This window comes from Tyto alba, unplaced genomic scaffold, assembly GCF_018691265.1.
Source record: "Tyto alba isolate M040663 unplaced genomic scaffold, T.alba_DEE_v4.0 Super-Scaffold_27, whole genome shotgun sequence".
NCBI lineage: Eukaryota > Metazoa > Chordata > Aves > Strigiformes > Tytonidae > Tyto > Tyto alba.
The window spans coordinates 31,924,650-31,940,930 of record NW_024881301.1 but is presented as its reverse complement, the minus strand read 5'-3'; the positions used below and the strand labels follow the sequence as shown (position 1 = coordinate 31,940,930).

Sequence of the window (16,281 nt, the reverse complement as noted above, 5' to 3'; positions counted from 1 at the left end):
GCAGTGCCTGCTGGTATCATGCCTATCCCACAGGATGATGCTTCTGATAGTTGAAGGACATTTGTGAAGAAAAAAGGCTGTCAACCACACAAACACAGGTTCTTTCTATGCACTCGGCTGTTTCTCAGAAGGAAAGCCAACTGCAGGATTACTACTGTTTGAAAGAACAGATTTATCTGAAATACCCAGGGACAAAGCAGATTCAAGAAATTTTAACTCACAGGGCACATGGAGGGCTCTACTGATGGCATTCTTACTGACGCAGCTGTACATACCAGGAATGTACCCCACTCCACACGGCTCTACAGGACCTTCATTGCTTTAGGGCATAATTTGGGGCCATGGGGAAATATGTAATTCTGAAAACCTGAGGAGAAGAGCAGCTTTAGTGTGATTTCATATCAGTCAAGATTACCCGTACAGTCAGCTAACCACAAATCTGTGGCATTGGATTATGGAGAAGCAAGGTGGAAGAGGGGTAATCACTTTTTGCAAAGAGGCAAGAAACATATCTGTGCAAAAAACCTTGCTGTGCTGGGGACACATTAGTGGAAGAAATGCTTGCTTTGCTCAGATTTTTATATGAACAATCTCAGTTTAAACTCCTTTTGCAATAGAAGGTGGCATAGTGAAAAATAATATGATATAAAAATCACGGCGGCCATATATTGAGTTGCTGAGCAACCAGACACAACTTCTGACACCTTAAAAGTTCAGAAAACATCAAGCTAAAAAACTCAGCTTCCTAATTATGGACAGCTGAGCTAACCATTTCTAAAAATCTTAGCCAATGTTTTAAAATATATTTTAATTTTAAGGAAGATAATGAGTCACATTTCCAAGTGGCTCCCAAGTCCATGCCTGGAGCATACACATATACACATGGAGAACTGGGGAACTGCAAATTCAAGGACTGACTCTAGAAATTTGAGCAAGTCAACGGCTTAACAACATTTTGAACAAATTTAATATGTTAATTATGATCTCAATATAATTTTATTCATACATTTCCTTCACTGCCTGTCCTTTAGTTTTTCTACTTGAACATTATTCTGTGGTTCTTGCTGTCAGAATGAATTCCAGGTATGTTTTCACTACATGCTGTGCTCATTTGCAATGTCATTTAAAGCATTTCAGGGCTGTCTGCAGATGGGCGCAAATCCAATGGCTTTCAGCAGGACATTTCACAAGAGTATTTCTTCCTTTTGACACACTCTTAACATGCTCAATCAACCAGAGAGGACCTACACTTTCAATCACTGGTGTATTCTATTTATACTGGTTTATGTATAAAAGGACAATGAACAGTACTGTAACACAAATTCTGCTGTGAGAAAGGCATCCCTACCAAAGGCATGAAAATGCTACTAAATGGCTAGGATGCCTAATCCAGTGTCCTGCCAGTTCTGTGGCACTCCTATCAACGACTGTCAGTAGAATTGTGATCCCTTCAAGTACAATGCAGACTGGAAAACAGAAACAGATACATGCTATCTCCAACAGGATTACAGAAACACTTGAAAAGGGAAAAAACCCAAACCAAAACAAAATCCCTATGTGGTGGTCAGAATTAGAAATCATCAACTGAGATGGCAAAAATAATATTTGCTCTGCGTTTCCACACTTTTAATTTCCTTCCATTTAATGAGACATAGAGCAAATACTAAAATGTAACTTCTCTGTATAAACAAGAAATTTGGCAAATTTTTAGTGCGAGTACTTTATTTTCTCCAGGAAAGATATGAAAATCTCATTTATATTTGTTCATGTTAAAATGATTCTCTTAAAGCTGAACTTCTCATTTAGGCATAAAATTGGTCAAAAATAAACTGGAGGTAGGGAGAAAGAAACCTTGACAGCAATGATCTGAGTAAGTCTGTGACTGTCTTTGGCTGCAATACTCCTTTTTATTCATGTGAGTAAGCCTCTTCAAGGAATAGGTTATTCATGGTGAGAAAACACTGGGGGCAAGTAGTCTGCACTAAAGGTATGGACTTGACCAAGAATGGGGAGTCAACAGCTGTGCTCATCAACCCATGTCTGAGATCTAAACGGAGAGGAGGTGCAACATAAAAAGCAGAGCAAAACCCACAGTACGTCCCATATGTTACTTTGTCTACAGCAGCCTCTAGGAAACCATATAAACATGGAAATAAACCTGAAAATCGTGTTAGTTTATAACTGAACCTCCTCAAAGTGTGAAGCCAGTTCCTCACATGCTCTAAAAGCAATGACACAATTTTTATTTAAACCCACTGTCTTGATATATGACAACTTAGACTAAAATCTATGAAACGAATGTTAGAATATCGTATCTGTTCTATCACCCCATTCTTCTATTAGTACAGGAATTTGAGAGGCTAGTAACAAATCTCAGACACCTCATTACATCTACATATGACAGTGTTTCTGTTCTGAAAATCGCAGCAGCTGAAACAGCACACAGCTCCTTTATCACAGTCTACAAGTTGCATTTCTGGCTTCTGGAGTTGCCATCAGAGCTATTATACAGATGAAGACACTGAAGAGCCCTCTTCTAATTCTGATGTTGTCTCCCAAAAGCCTCATAATTTTATTCTGAATAAGCCACTCCACTTCATAGAAAAGGCTCTTACAAAAAGTTCCTGAGGCCTTCTTTATCATCCCCCCTCACTCCAATTTCTGTATTTCCCCATACATGCTTAAAAAAAAAGTAATCATTCCCATAAACTAATTTGTCAGTGCACAATACTCTTGACCTCCAAAAGACTAAAATACTCAATTCGACAATTCTTCCAAGAAATAACCGAAACACACTTCTTTTTCGTTTAAAGTGAGGTCACTGAATATGTGAGGAGATGTGTTTAATTCTGTCAGACTTGACGTGGCTTTTCCCTGTGTGCTCAATCTACAATGGCATACTCATACAGGTTTTCTCTTATGTATTTTGTCTACATGGTGCATATTTTTTTGAGTAGGAACTCTGTTTACATTATGCCTAACATAAGGTGGCCCCAAATTCTGCTAGCACATCACCTAAAGTGCCGTGACAGAGATCAGAGATTCTTTGGAAAGGGGCTTCAGGTTTTGCTCACCCCCTCCACTGTCCTGCTCTCTGGATGGTGTGGGCTCTGTGTTGCAACTTGAGAAAGGAGGGGACCTCCTCCAACCTTCTGGATTTCATACTGGAAATGTTACCATGCCCTGTTTCTTTTGCAGAATATTTCTGCCAAGTGACTTCGCATTACTCTAAATAGCATCACTTCGAAGATGTTTAAAAAAACAGGGGGAAAATGCCCAGGGAAGAAATCTGTAGACTTCTTTCTTTGACTCTGCATTCCTCCTCAAACTACTTGGTGCACGTTCAGCATGCTCTGAAGCATTGCTCAATTGTGCTCTGAACACAAATGAATATTTTCTAGAGGAGATTTAAAACAGTTACAGGGAACACTACCTTTAAATAGACATGGAAAACTAATGATGCTGCACTAAAAAGTAATTAAAGTTACTGCAGGGGCCTTACCCTCAAAGAGATAAAAATAGTGTAAGCCCCACAGAAACAAAAGCTGCAATACAGTAAGATTATATTGTAGTAATCCACCTATCAGGAAAAGCAAGTGAAGAAAATCTAAATCTAAATCATAAATTAAAACACCCCAGTCTTCATACACATGGAAATTGTTGATTACAACCACTAGGCAGGGAGATGAGATATACATTTCTAAAGAATAATCTGTGCTGTATAGAAAATTGAATGCCCTGGAGCTTAACAATGGGTTAAAAATAAGAGGTTTACTGGGTTGGAAAGTCAAGCTACAGGTATTCATAACAGCTACAGTATTCATTTTCCTACACAACTTTATGGAACCCAATAGTTAAAAAAAGAAAAAACCTTCTGAAAGTTGAAAATACCACCTTTTTCATTTTCTATTAATGTGCTAGCTTCACTGGAAATAAACATGTTCCCCTTTTGCAGGATCTTCCTGTTAGTAACAGTTGCACATAAATAAAGTTTTCTAAACAAACATCTTATCTTTTTATGGAAGGAAGTCCATTAATAAGGAATTGACGTCCTTCCCTGAAAAAAAAGATCAGTGCTAATTCTTTCCCATAAACTAAAGAAATAAACTTACACCCCAAGATTTTTTATGCTATTTTCACAGAAAACTGGATAGTCTGCACGTAGATAAAATCGAACTGTTTGGGTTTTCTTATAAACTATATCTCTGTTGCTACCTTGCCACATAATACTGAATAATTACTCTCTTCCCTCAGTTTTGATTGCTTCATGGAACTTGTGATTCATTTCAACTCTAATCCAGACCATTCTTGTTCGAACTACAGGGCAGAATGTGAGCAACTTTCAGCCTGGGAGCTTCAGAAGCACACCATAACTGTTTAATACTTTGACTTATACAACCATTTTCAGAAAGACGTCCTTTATTCATTTGTTAAATGCAGTCAAACAGACTCTACTAACTGGGCTCACAATCTACTGTGCTCTTCATTGGCTTTGACAGCTACACGGACATGTCTACTGACCAAAATGAACTTCGTCATGGAAAATCCTCTGACGTGACCTTCAACTTTTTCCCTTCTTCAAAATAGCTTTTCCTTTAGACAAAGAGATTTTGAAGTTGACACTGCACTGTATACTACTTGAGATAAATAGAAGAAATACTTTTCTCCCAATGGCTTCAGAAAGCCAGCATTTTAATCTATTTGCAACAACGCTGAAAACAGAAACGTTAACATGTTTAAGGAGAGTTTAGCTTGTCAATGGTTTTGTGCAACACAATTTAAAATCTCAATGCCACACTGCAGGGAGATAAGCCTAAGAGAATGGCAGAATAATACAGCCTGTGATTACTATACTTGTATAAATTTAAGAGTTATAATGCCATAGTATTTTTGCACAAAAAGATCTATTTATCTTAAACACATTAAATGATTAACTCCTGGTGACACAAGAAACCTCATCAAAATATTTAGAGTAGGAATTTCAAAAGGAAATTTTTTAAAAGAATGCACCAAACGTTGCAAGAAAACATTTCTCCTCAACTGCGTCTATAAATGAGTGCTATTTCAAAGGCACCTATTCCAGTTTTGAAAGATGAAACACCTCTGTGTTCCAGCGATCATACTTTTAGATACTTTTAGAATAAAGGGAAAATAAGATTCCACAATTCTTTATCGAGAGCGTGCATCAACTTTGCTTACACAGTGCTTCACTGGAGAAAGTATTTCATGTATATCTTAACGCAGATAAACAAGAGTGATAGGGAGTGAGATTGAGGACTAGACAACTCCTCCTCCACTACAACGAACTCAGATTCTTTCCTGACTCCATTTTGCACTAATATAGTTCTCTTTCCAAAGATCACTCTGCTGTAGAGATGACAAGCCCTAAGCAGATAAAGTCAGTCCAGATTACGCAACCTTGAAGGTATCGGTTCCCTGCCTTCTTACTTGTCACCCATATATAGCTTTACACACTGACATTTACTGTTTACATTTAGAATGCAATACTTTTTGTTGATGGTGGAATCAGAACTCTTAACGTGCTCGCGCATGTTCAGTAACATACATACCTGAATGTCACTATAAAAACAAGAACAATTTCCTTTTCCCTTAATTCTATTGTTTTCAAAGGGTTAAGTCCTCAGAAAGGTTCCCCCCCATTTCTGTTTAATTCTCAAAAATGGTATTGCAGAGCAGTGACCTTTTTTAAAAGCAAAACCAGAGCACTGCTTTGAAAGGTCACATGGCGCAACTCCGAAAGCAGAGCTGATCTTCCGGTATCCCACAGCAGCAAGGGAAATAGGGATGTGGGTGACAGCCTGATAAGTATCTGGGCAAAACGGCACGCTGAAAATTTTTGTCAGTCATTAGAACTGTCAAGCATTTTCCAGGATTGCCCTGGCCAATAAGGACACCCAGTCGATTTCCAGCTTTTCTGCCTTTTTCTTACTTCTCCTGTTAGCATAATGCCTCACAAAACTTTTCTGACTTAGAAAGATTTTTGACACGGGAGAAAGCTTGGGGCAGTCTCAAGAAAACTCAGTAAATTTGTACAAAACTCCAAGACTTTTGATTATTTTAAGATCAAGAGTTTTGGTGAGCTGTAGTTAATGGCTCGCCAAAATATCTGTGAATGACGTTAGCTCTGATGAATGAACTGATGGTAGCCAGCACATCAAGCAAAGATGCCCACCCTGTTGTGTCACTGTTACCTGTGCTGCCGTCTTTTCTCGTCCACCCATCTCCACATTCTGCAACGCAGGTGTCACAACTGGTGGAGGAGGTGCTCTGCGCTTTTTCACTTCTGGGTTTGCTGTCATTCCTGAGATGTTACCGAGGGACAGGGATGGACCCAGGCTACTGGTACGAGAATTCACCGAAGGGGAATTTGGTGCTGTGGAAAAACCCTGTAAATGAATTAACATCTTGGATTAACATCACTTTATAAAAACAATGGAAAAGAAAGAAGAAAAACAAGACACATCTGGTTACTGTTTAAACAATGATATGAATAATCATGTATGTACCTCTGCCAAACTTGCTGAATTGCAAACTGTAACTTTTGGAAACTTCTAAAGGTCAACTGGAACAAAGCTTACAGGCAATATTAATAAGTCAGGAGGCACAATGAGCACCTACATTAGTTTAACAGTAGTATTGATGGGAAAACTACTGCTGCTTGCTATTTAAAATATAAGCTTCATCAAGACACATAATTATGGTTATCCAAATGCATTTGCAGTTGTATTTAAATCAAAAGTAATACACGTTTCTGAAAGCAAGACTTACTCTTAAATGAGAACACTGTATTAATTATGTTGTCTGTGTCCCAGGCTTGTCTATTTTATTATCAACCTGCCCAATTTACCTGAGCCTTCTCTGCAGATTTACGTAAGAGAAACTCTGCTACCATTAAACTATTTCCCATTTACATGCTCAGTCAACCATAATCATTTACAGTCTACTGAAAACAACCATTTAACCTGGTCAAAAGAAGTCCTTCTGACAGGCACCACTTCGGATTTTAACAGGCCCAGATGAAAGGAGAGGCAGAAACTATTTCAATAATTCCTTAATGTTAAAAATTACTTTAGTTGTCATTGAAAACTTAATCAAATAAATGGGAAAATTTGCACTGATTTCAGATCAAGTGAATTCAGACCACTTATATTCATATGCGAACAGAAATATATGCAGTCATAGAGTAGTAGACTTACAAACAGGAAAGACTAGGAAACAAGACTGCTTGAAAAAGTGCATTTTTAATTTAGCTTTGACACTTAAATTCAACATAATTTTTTGAATCTGCTAATAAAGATCTTGCAAAAACATTTCCCTCAAAACCTGTGAGTCACCTTTTGCTATTTTTAATTAAGAGAGGCTTCAATATTAAATTGAAGATTTTACTTTTTTATCAAGTTATGAGATGGTCACTCTCACAAATTGCTTCTTTGAAATCACCACTGACACCAATCCACCATGAGCTGGAGCAGGATACCTATTCTGGAAGCACAGGGTGATGACCATGGTGCACGATGCTGTTCTTTTCACAACAGAACATGCTGCTGCACTTGCAGAACTCACCCGTTGAGGATATAAAGCTCTCGAGCAGAATTTTGTCCAAAACCACAGAATACATACCGCCAGGAAACTAAAGGTCACCACAAATCCCATTACTTTCCAAATAAAAGAGGTAATTCTTTGAAATTAAGTTCTCCAATCTGGAAAGTGCTGGAAAATGCTTTGTTTCAATTGTATGGCTGCCTCATCGTTGTGGTGGGTATCTGGGTTTCTGTAGGAGTCTAACTTGAAGTGAATTTTACTCGTGACATGGCATGATAATTGCTTTCCACAAGTGCAATCTTAGGTAAAAATTAAAAACATGGGGCAGCAAGCTCAAAAAGACCATTCACTGAATTTTAGCACTGTTGAGGAAGCAGTGATGAAGCATAAATAGCTAAAAAATACAGCAATACAAAAAGATGTATGCAATACAGCTTCCCGACTGCCTGGTAAAGTTCAATATTCTATAGATTCCTGTGAAAGTAACTGAAAACGCTAAATGCAGATAGCAAACTGACTTGTGTCTTGTCCTGCATTTTCTATGCATGTGATAACTATCACTGACCTAAAACATTTTTTTTTTTTTATGTTGCACACTGCACAGCAGATTTCACCTTGGAATAGTATATTTAGCACAAACAAGGCATGTTGCCTGTCTTCTCTGATTGACTAGAGTCTTACTGAAGGATTAAAGCAGTATTTGCCATGTCTTTTTTTCATCACCAATTTCTCTGAACTGAATAGCATCAATAGCTTCTTCGCGTTTCTAGCAAAAGAAGAAAAAATCTTTAAGTGGAAGGTGGGGTTTAAAAGATTAGGTCTAACCTTATAGAAAAATATACTCTTATCTTGGCCCTATATCTTGAGCAGTAGAAAAAATAATGACTTTATCTGTAACCAACGAGTTTGAAGTAATTTTCAGTGCATATTGTACATAGTTCTATCAAATAAAGTTTGTTTACTCCTGAAGAAATTACAGTGTTCACCAGGTGAAATATAAAGTAGTGTCTTCTTTTCACTTATAAAATGATTGAACAAAATAATCTTAAAGTGTATTCTACATGTATGCTTTTGTGACTGTTTTAATTCTTTGATTTTCCTTGCTGGATAAAAAGGTTGTGAAATTTTGTTAAGAGATTTAAAGATGTATACAAGTAATAAAAACCCCCTAAGACTTCCTTCCCAGCATTTCACATACAGGGTACTGGTAAGATAGGATGTATCCAGTTTTAAATTAAGATCTTATTAAATCTACCTCAAGGTCTCGTGGCTGAAGAGCTATCAGAATCCTTTTCTGGGGAACAGATCACTGTGAAGGAATGCAGTGATGAACAACTAAACATTTCAAAGCTTTTTTTTATTTTAAAGCTTGGATTTCCTAACAGAAGATACAGGGAAAAATGTAATACTTACATGACACTATAAATAGTTTATAATAAAAAGACTTTAATGAAAGCAAAAATAAAAACCTTGGAAATTCATCTATGTTTTCTCTTCCAAGTCCAACCTGTATATCAAGCCCATTATTTAACGAATGAGCATTTCAAGAATGCTTAAGTTAAGACTCTTCCCCTAAAATAAAAACTCACTACAGCTTCCAGGCGAACGGAATGACGACAACTTCAAAGCAGTTTTGAAAGCCCCATCATTCAGAGATGAGAGATATGCCTAACGGGAGGCAGACCTCCAAGCTCTCCCATGTGTGCAAACCTTTTCAGTAGCTTTAAGAGGAAAAGAAAATGTTGGACACAAACCACTGACACAAGTGGTTTTGGCATGACTCGTCTTTTGTTGTAAATCTAATCTAGAGAGACAATGCCTTACCCAGATTTGTATTTTATTTTGTGCTAGATGCAGTGCAGACTCTTTCCAAATCACTGGATTTTGGAGGTTTGGTTATCACGAAGGTTAGCAAGGCAACTATTAAGAGCATACAACATTAATTTAGCAAACTTGTGGGACCTGATATGTACATGCCACTTCTCAAACCATCTCTCGTTTCTTGTTGTTTTGTTATCAATGGATTGATTTAAGTGGAATTACTCAAATTACAGTAGTGTAAGTGAGAGGAAAGCCAAGCTCAAGTATTGCAGCCAATGTAGCTGGCTAAAAAAGTCAGCCCTTATCCTGTTTCATTAGACAAACAGGTTAGCATTAATGTTCTGCTCAGAATCAAAATCAGTTCCTACAATCCATGTGTTTTGCAACTGCATTGCAAAAAAATTAAAAAAAAAAAAAGAAAAAGGAAAGAAAGGAAGAAAAAGAAAAATCCTATCAGAAAAAGGAAAATCATGGCAATGAATTATATAAAGAGCTTTTAAAAATGTCTCCCAAATTGTAAATTCACAATAGTTGCCAGACCACTAATGTAACAGCACTTTGCTAGCAGTTCAAACAACAATTATGTAATACAAACTATAAAGAAAAAAAAAAGTTTCCTTTTCCCCCGCCGCCCTGAATTAAGCCAAGCCAAATGCAGCACGAACAGAGATACACCAGCATAGGTCAGCAATCAAGTTAGACTCCAGTCAAGCAAGGGTCTTCAACATGTACTGAACCACAACCACGGACTAAAGTCCATTTCAACTCCATGAAGTAGGTGTTGGAAGGAGGCAAGGAACAGCTGTAGTACCTACACATGGTGCCACCAGGTTTCATGGATCCATCGTTTCACGTTATACCTGTCAGCTAGCTTTCTTCTCTCTCATTGAACTGCTGATGTCTAAGGACCTTTCTTTTTTGCTAATATACAAGATGCTTTCTTCGGGGTTAAGCAGGTTACTTTTACAATTTTTTCCTACTAGTTGTTCTAGTTGAAATTATCTTTCTGTGACTTTTTGGAAGGGGCAGTTAAAAACAAAGAAGCATAAAGGCTCAGAGTAACCTGGTGAGGTAGGCATATCAGTCCCATTTTCAAAAGACACTGAGAAGTCAACTTCCTACAAGACTGTCACAAGTCCACAGCCTGCTAAACTCAACACAAGCTAGATTAAGAGCCTAAAGCAGAGGCCGGTCTGTATTCCAAGGTCATCAACCTGGAATGCAATTATAAAATGACTTTTGCAAACTACTCCCTTTTCAAGAGTGAACAGAAGCGCTGATGTGTTATGGATACTTCTCAAAATGTTAATGTTAATAAAATAATGTAAGATTCATCTATTGAAAATATACTGCTCTGAGAATTCCATTTTACAAAAACAGGTGTGTATAAAAATGGAAGTCACCTTACGTTTGCTTTCAAAAGCTTTCCTCATATATAACTCTCTTACCGCAAACCCTGTTATTAGTATTTCCTTGATTTTCTGATGACACTAAGTGGCATTTAAAGGTCAGCAAGGAAGAGACTGCAGCTTGCCTGTGAGAGTGATTTGACTTCCTGTTCCCTGTCCACACCGGTCAATAAAAATTTTTCAAAATGTCAAGTTCCTTTCTTGTGAGGTTGCTACAGCCGTGCCTTTCTTCCGCAGCTCTTTGCCAAAACTCACATATTTGAGCTCCCAGCCTTGTTATGCAATTTCCTTCTGAGAAGGTTTTGAATCAGAAATAATCAATTGAGCTGTTTTTAAGCACTGAGCACCAGATGTATCAACAAAAAGTAAAGGTTTCTATTTTTTCCAAACCAGACAAAACTGTGAAGTATCATGAAGGAATTTTTTTTTTTTTTTTGCAACTGTACCATGGGTAAATACAAAAGGTAAGATTTAAAGCAGGCAGACAAATCCATCTATTCAGTGACAGTAAGAATATTTATGTCTGTTGGGACATTTAAACTCCATTAAAGAAAACTTCTACTGATTTGCTGAATGACACCACAACTGATTACAACTGGCCATTTAAAACACCAGACAGGTTATGCCAGACCTACTGCACACACTGAAGTCGCAGGCTGCTTTCCTTGACACGATATTGAAATTCCTTATACTAGCACTAAATTTGACAACACCGAAACTGAATTAATCTAAGCTCCTGCTTCAAAACCAAAGTATAATTCTGCGGTCATGAGATTGCTTGGAGACATAGTTTAAAAAAAAAATAAAATTGTGACTACTCAGATTTTCCTTTCTGACCAGCCATGTTGAATACAGTTTGGTTTTTGTACTCCCTGAAGCACTTGTGATTCTGGTACTTGCATACAGTCTGCCATCAGAAAGCAAAAAAAAATTAAACTTTGCCTGCTCTGAACTAAAAACAAAAAAAGAGAATTTTTATGCAATTTATTTTACATTGCTTTATTATCTCATTGCATTTTGCTATTGGTAGGAAGTGGTCTGGCCAGCCATCACAATATCAGAAGAGAAGCAACCATTTAATTTCCACAACAGTAAATCATACAGGCAAGAGCACCATGTTGATTTTATATGTCTGTTGAGCAGGCTTTCTAGGTTTTACTGTAAAAGTTCTGACTTATACTTTGAACTCTGTACAAGTACAGTGATATCTTATGCTTATGTGAGTCTATTATAGTATCTAGTTAGCAATTCCAGATCTTGTGGTCAGGGCTCACCTGGTGGACACCAGAACTTATACAGCCTGAATTAGAATTGCCCGAGAACGTCCTCTCTCCCGTGCCCCTGCCAGTTCTCCCTCACTGTGGCTGACCACACTCCTCTCATTTTAGAACAAAGTTTGTTGATCAGAAATCCTAGCAGTGCCAGGTGCAAGCAGGTCACCTCTTTTACAAAGTCATATACTTTATCCCCCAGCACTGAAGTAGCATAACCAATCTGTCACTGCAGAGGTTACTAAAACCTTCCTATGACACAGGTCCACACCATCCACAATTATGCTGGTTTATTATTTATTTATAAGGATATAATATTATTTATTATTATTAAATATTATTTATTTATAAGGATAGCTAAGCAGCTATCCTTATCATTAGAATTTTTTATCTTGTACCTTAACTATAATTTCCCTTCTTAGAATTTTATCTCACTTTGAAAGAAGTTTACTTCTTTTCATCACTTCAGTAAGGTCATGTGATGTAAAGTGTCTCTACAGCTAGAAGCACAACCTTGGCTTCCAGTTCCAACTGATTTATGTGCACTTTGCACCTCCTGTGCTGTCCAAACTCTTTCCCAGTAGAAAAGGAGAAAGAACAGCCACCCAGGGGAGGGAACTAGAAAAATGGAAGCCTCCAGGAGAAAAACTTTCCAGAACAGACCAAGAGGCTTTGATTCACTGTTTGTGAATTTCCATGTAGGGAATAATTGTGGGTATTAACTCAAGCCCTGTGCACTACACTGAGGACAAAGAGGAAGCCCAGCCAGAGAGAGCTTTCAAGAAACTTCTTTAGTTTTTGTTATACTTCTTGTGTATGAAGAAATATGTAAAACTTCTTTTCCATTTGAAAATCAGACAAATACAGAATGAATATAGCAAAAATCACAAATAGGTTGATTGCCTTTTGAAGAACGGTCAAATATTTTACTTTGATTTTTAGGAATATAAACTTTTTACTCAAATCATCAGTGGCTTAGAAAACAGGAATTGGGGATACATACATTCCAGCTAAACATGAACATGTCTGCAAATTCTTGCAAATATAAAGATGCAGTAAACCTAAGATTAACTGCTAATATCTCTATTATCTGCTACTACCACCTCCCTCAGTATTCAGCTAGTATGAGATCACAAATTTAATCTGAGTTCTCACAAAGCGATTAAACATTCCATGGCACATATAAAGCAGTGGAATAGAGATCCGGTGGAATAGAGATCTATGAATTCAACAATGTATGTACAACATTCAAGCAACTCAGAGATTGTCAGATCATTTATATTTTTTCAAGATTTTATGATAGATATGATTCCTCAGTGCTTTAAAAATGGAAGCTTTGAAATGACCTCTGGTGATTTAAAATTCAATGTATTTCCTCCAAATAATTTCTCCTGTTTCCATGTTTCACTCTTTAGACTTTCCCAAGTCACACTACTCTTCACGCTTAACAAAACCTTTGTATTATTGCTACCCAAAATCACTCATGTCAATCTGAAGAAGTCTCCCTGGTAGAATGAAGAAGACAGTCATAGTATCAAGAGAAATGGATGCAGTGATTTTTTTTCCATCACAGTAATACATGCAGAGAAGCAGACAAGCTAACTTGATTTATATTGTGTGCTTGAATTATCTCTTCTGTTTAAGTGACAGTGTGTTTCAAATAAATTCATAGGCTTTTTAAAAAAACAGCATCCCAACAGAATTTGCAAAAATCACATTTCTTGACAGGAGAGAATAGACACCACTACCCCTTCTGAATGGTGAGACAGAAGGAAAGAAGGCAGAGCCATGTCTCAACAGCTGAGAAGGTGGGAGCAAGCAGCGTGCTGCCTGGTGCTAATGAGAAGACCAAAGTGTATAAAACAGTGTTTAGAAGGCACACATAAATCATTAGTGTCCTCTCCTATCAGTCTGGACACTGAAGTCATTTCAGTAATCAGCAAGCACATCTCCTGTGGACCTCATGAATTAGAGCTGAAGAACATGTTAAAAAGAAGAGAAACAGATCTTTGATTCAGAGCTGTTAGCATTGACAAGTCAGCCTCAACTCAGTGAAGTGAAAAACTTGCTACAAATCTTCCTAATGCATAATTTGCTTAATTTCTCTCACTGTGTGTCCTATGAAGCATGAAAAACTGTTTTGGTGAAATTTGAAGCTATTTAGCCACAAATGAAAGAAACTTAGGTTGCTAATCATTCTTTTCTGAACAAACGTAATTGGCAAACCAAGTAGGCATATGTTCAAAAAAAGCAAACTTCAGCTCACAACCACACAAGCTGATATAGTTTTCACTTAATATTCTGCTTTCCACCAGATTCTTAATTTCCATAAATACATCTAAAAAGCTACGAAAAATAAAATTATTGGAAGATACTTCAACACTGGTATAAATCAAATGACATCCATGAAATAGCCACAAGCCTCAGCACATGTGCATTACAGGTATCTTTGTAAGTGGATATACTAAAACCACGTTTTTTAAAAAACACATGCATGTCCAATCCCTTAAAATGCCACATTAAGGTGACAGACACAGCACAGAGTAGACATATATGCACAAGCTTCCCAAGCATGGCAACCTCCTTCATGCCCTCCTTGTGCTATGCACCTGATACCATCAGGCTAAATGATAGCATACAAAGCATGTTGTTTATACTTTCTGGATGACAGATGCATTTTGAATACCCCTAAAACGTAAATATTCTTGCTTTTGTTTTGGATGCGTAGACCCTAGTGAGACAAACCCATCACACAAAACATTTCTGCATAGGGTATTTTCTAAGCTACTTGGTAGTTTAATAGAAACGTTGCTGTCCATCACTAGGGTGGGAGGTAAGAGTGCAGGTTGCAGACACAATCTGAAGCGAATTCCAAAGCCAAACTGAACCGTGGGTTACAGCCTGGGATGCCAGCGGATGCTTAGGATAAGATTTGTTTGCATTTCATCAAACTGTAAAATTATTTATCTCAACGTTCAGAAATGTGTGGACAATTTTGTGTCTTATTTGCTAGAATGCTGTCTTTTTTTTTTTTTTCCTCTTCTTTTCTTAATATCATTTTGGGAAAATACCAGAATCAAATTATATATAAAATGCACCCTCTTCGGGCTGATTTACATCTTTCTGGTTAGACTGACAAAAACTTATCTTCCACAAGTACAACGCTTTTTGTCACAATGCACTGTCACAATGTGTCAGCTTATAAAAAAAAGACCGTATTTTGAAAATAGATTTTTCATAACTGTCAAAAATACAAAAATGTAAAGGCAATATGGGAAGAGATATTAAATTCAAAATATTCCCAAAAGGGAATGGCTAACAAAAAATAGGCAGTCAGCAAATTCAGGTACTCACATCACATACCATTTTTTGGATAGCTATGTGCATATATGCTAAGTAAGCATATCATTACCTGATAGTGTAACAGATAGATGACAAAGAAACATTTTTGTCAGATACGATGCCAGATCAAAAAAAAACAGAAGAGCTCATCTATAAAGAAAAGGAAAGGGTTTTTTGTTCAAGTTGAAATGTCTCATCAAATGGGGACAGAAGATGGGCTTGTAATGAGAGATGTGCAAGGAGTTTGGTGAACTATAACAGGAAATGGGAAAAAAAACATGGAAAACACCGCAAGTCTCTTTTGGATATTCATTCAAGTGGTACAAAAGCAGATGCAAAACAAATAGGAAAGAGCACAGGAAGAAGTGAGGAAAGAAACAAAACCACAGTCATTATGGTGAAAAATGAAGTGAGTATGTTCATCAGATTGGACCGGAGAGGAAGTCTTTGCAGAAATTCAGAGACAAAAATCTGGAAAAGGAGAAGAGCAAAGCAAAAAAGCAGAAGACTTCACAGAATGTGATGATAGAGTACTGGCTCATATCCTGGGGAAGGAACAAAGAACTAAGGAGGATGTGCAGGACAGAAACCATATTCTGCAAGAAAACTCAATGATTGTTCATATGCTAGCCCAGAAAGATGGTGATGTTAATGCTCACTTGTTGACATGAAGACAGTGGGGAAAAGACACATGAACAAAACTCAAACTGGTAAATATTCAGTATGGAAAGGAAAGGGGATTAAAATATAGATTTGTGAATGTGTAGTAAGTATTTCTGTGTCAGGTATTTAACGCATACCATGGCCTGGAATGAGGCAGAATGGAAGAAAATAACCAAAGAAACAGTTAAAAACCTACCAAGGGATGTCTAAAA

The 16,281-nt window shown here is 37.2% G+C and overlaps 1 protein-coding gene across 6 annotated transcripts in view; it reads right to left on the bottom strand.

Annotated features, from left to right (window-relative positions):
- The window catches only part of COBL (cordon-bleu WH2 repeat protein), a 161,955-nt gene that overhangs the window by 68,671 nt on the left and 77,003 nt on the right, over nt 1-16,281 (bottom strand). For all 6 annotated transcript variants that reach the window (XM_042798183.1, XM_042798182.1, XM_042798184.1 and 3 more), the window contains one exon: nt 6,213-6,407. In XM_042798183.1, coding sequence (XP_042654117.1) covers nt 6,213-6,407 — 195 coding nt within the window. The remainder of the gene's footprint in view (nt 1-6,212; nt 6,408-16,281) is intronic.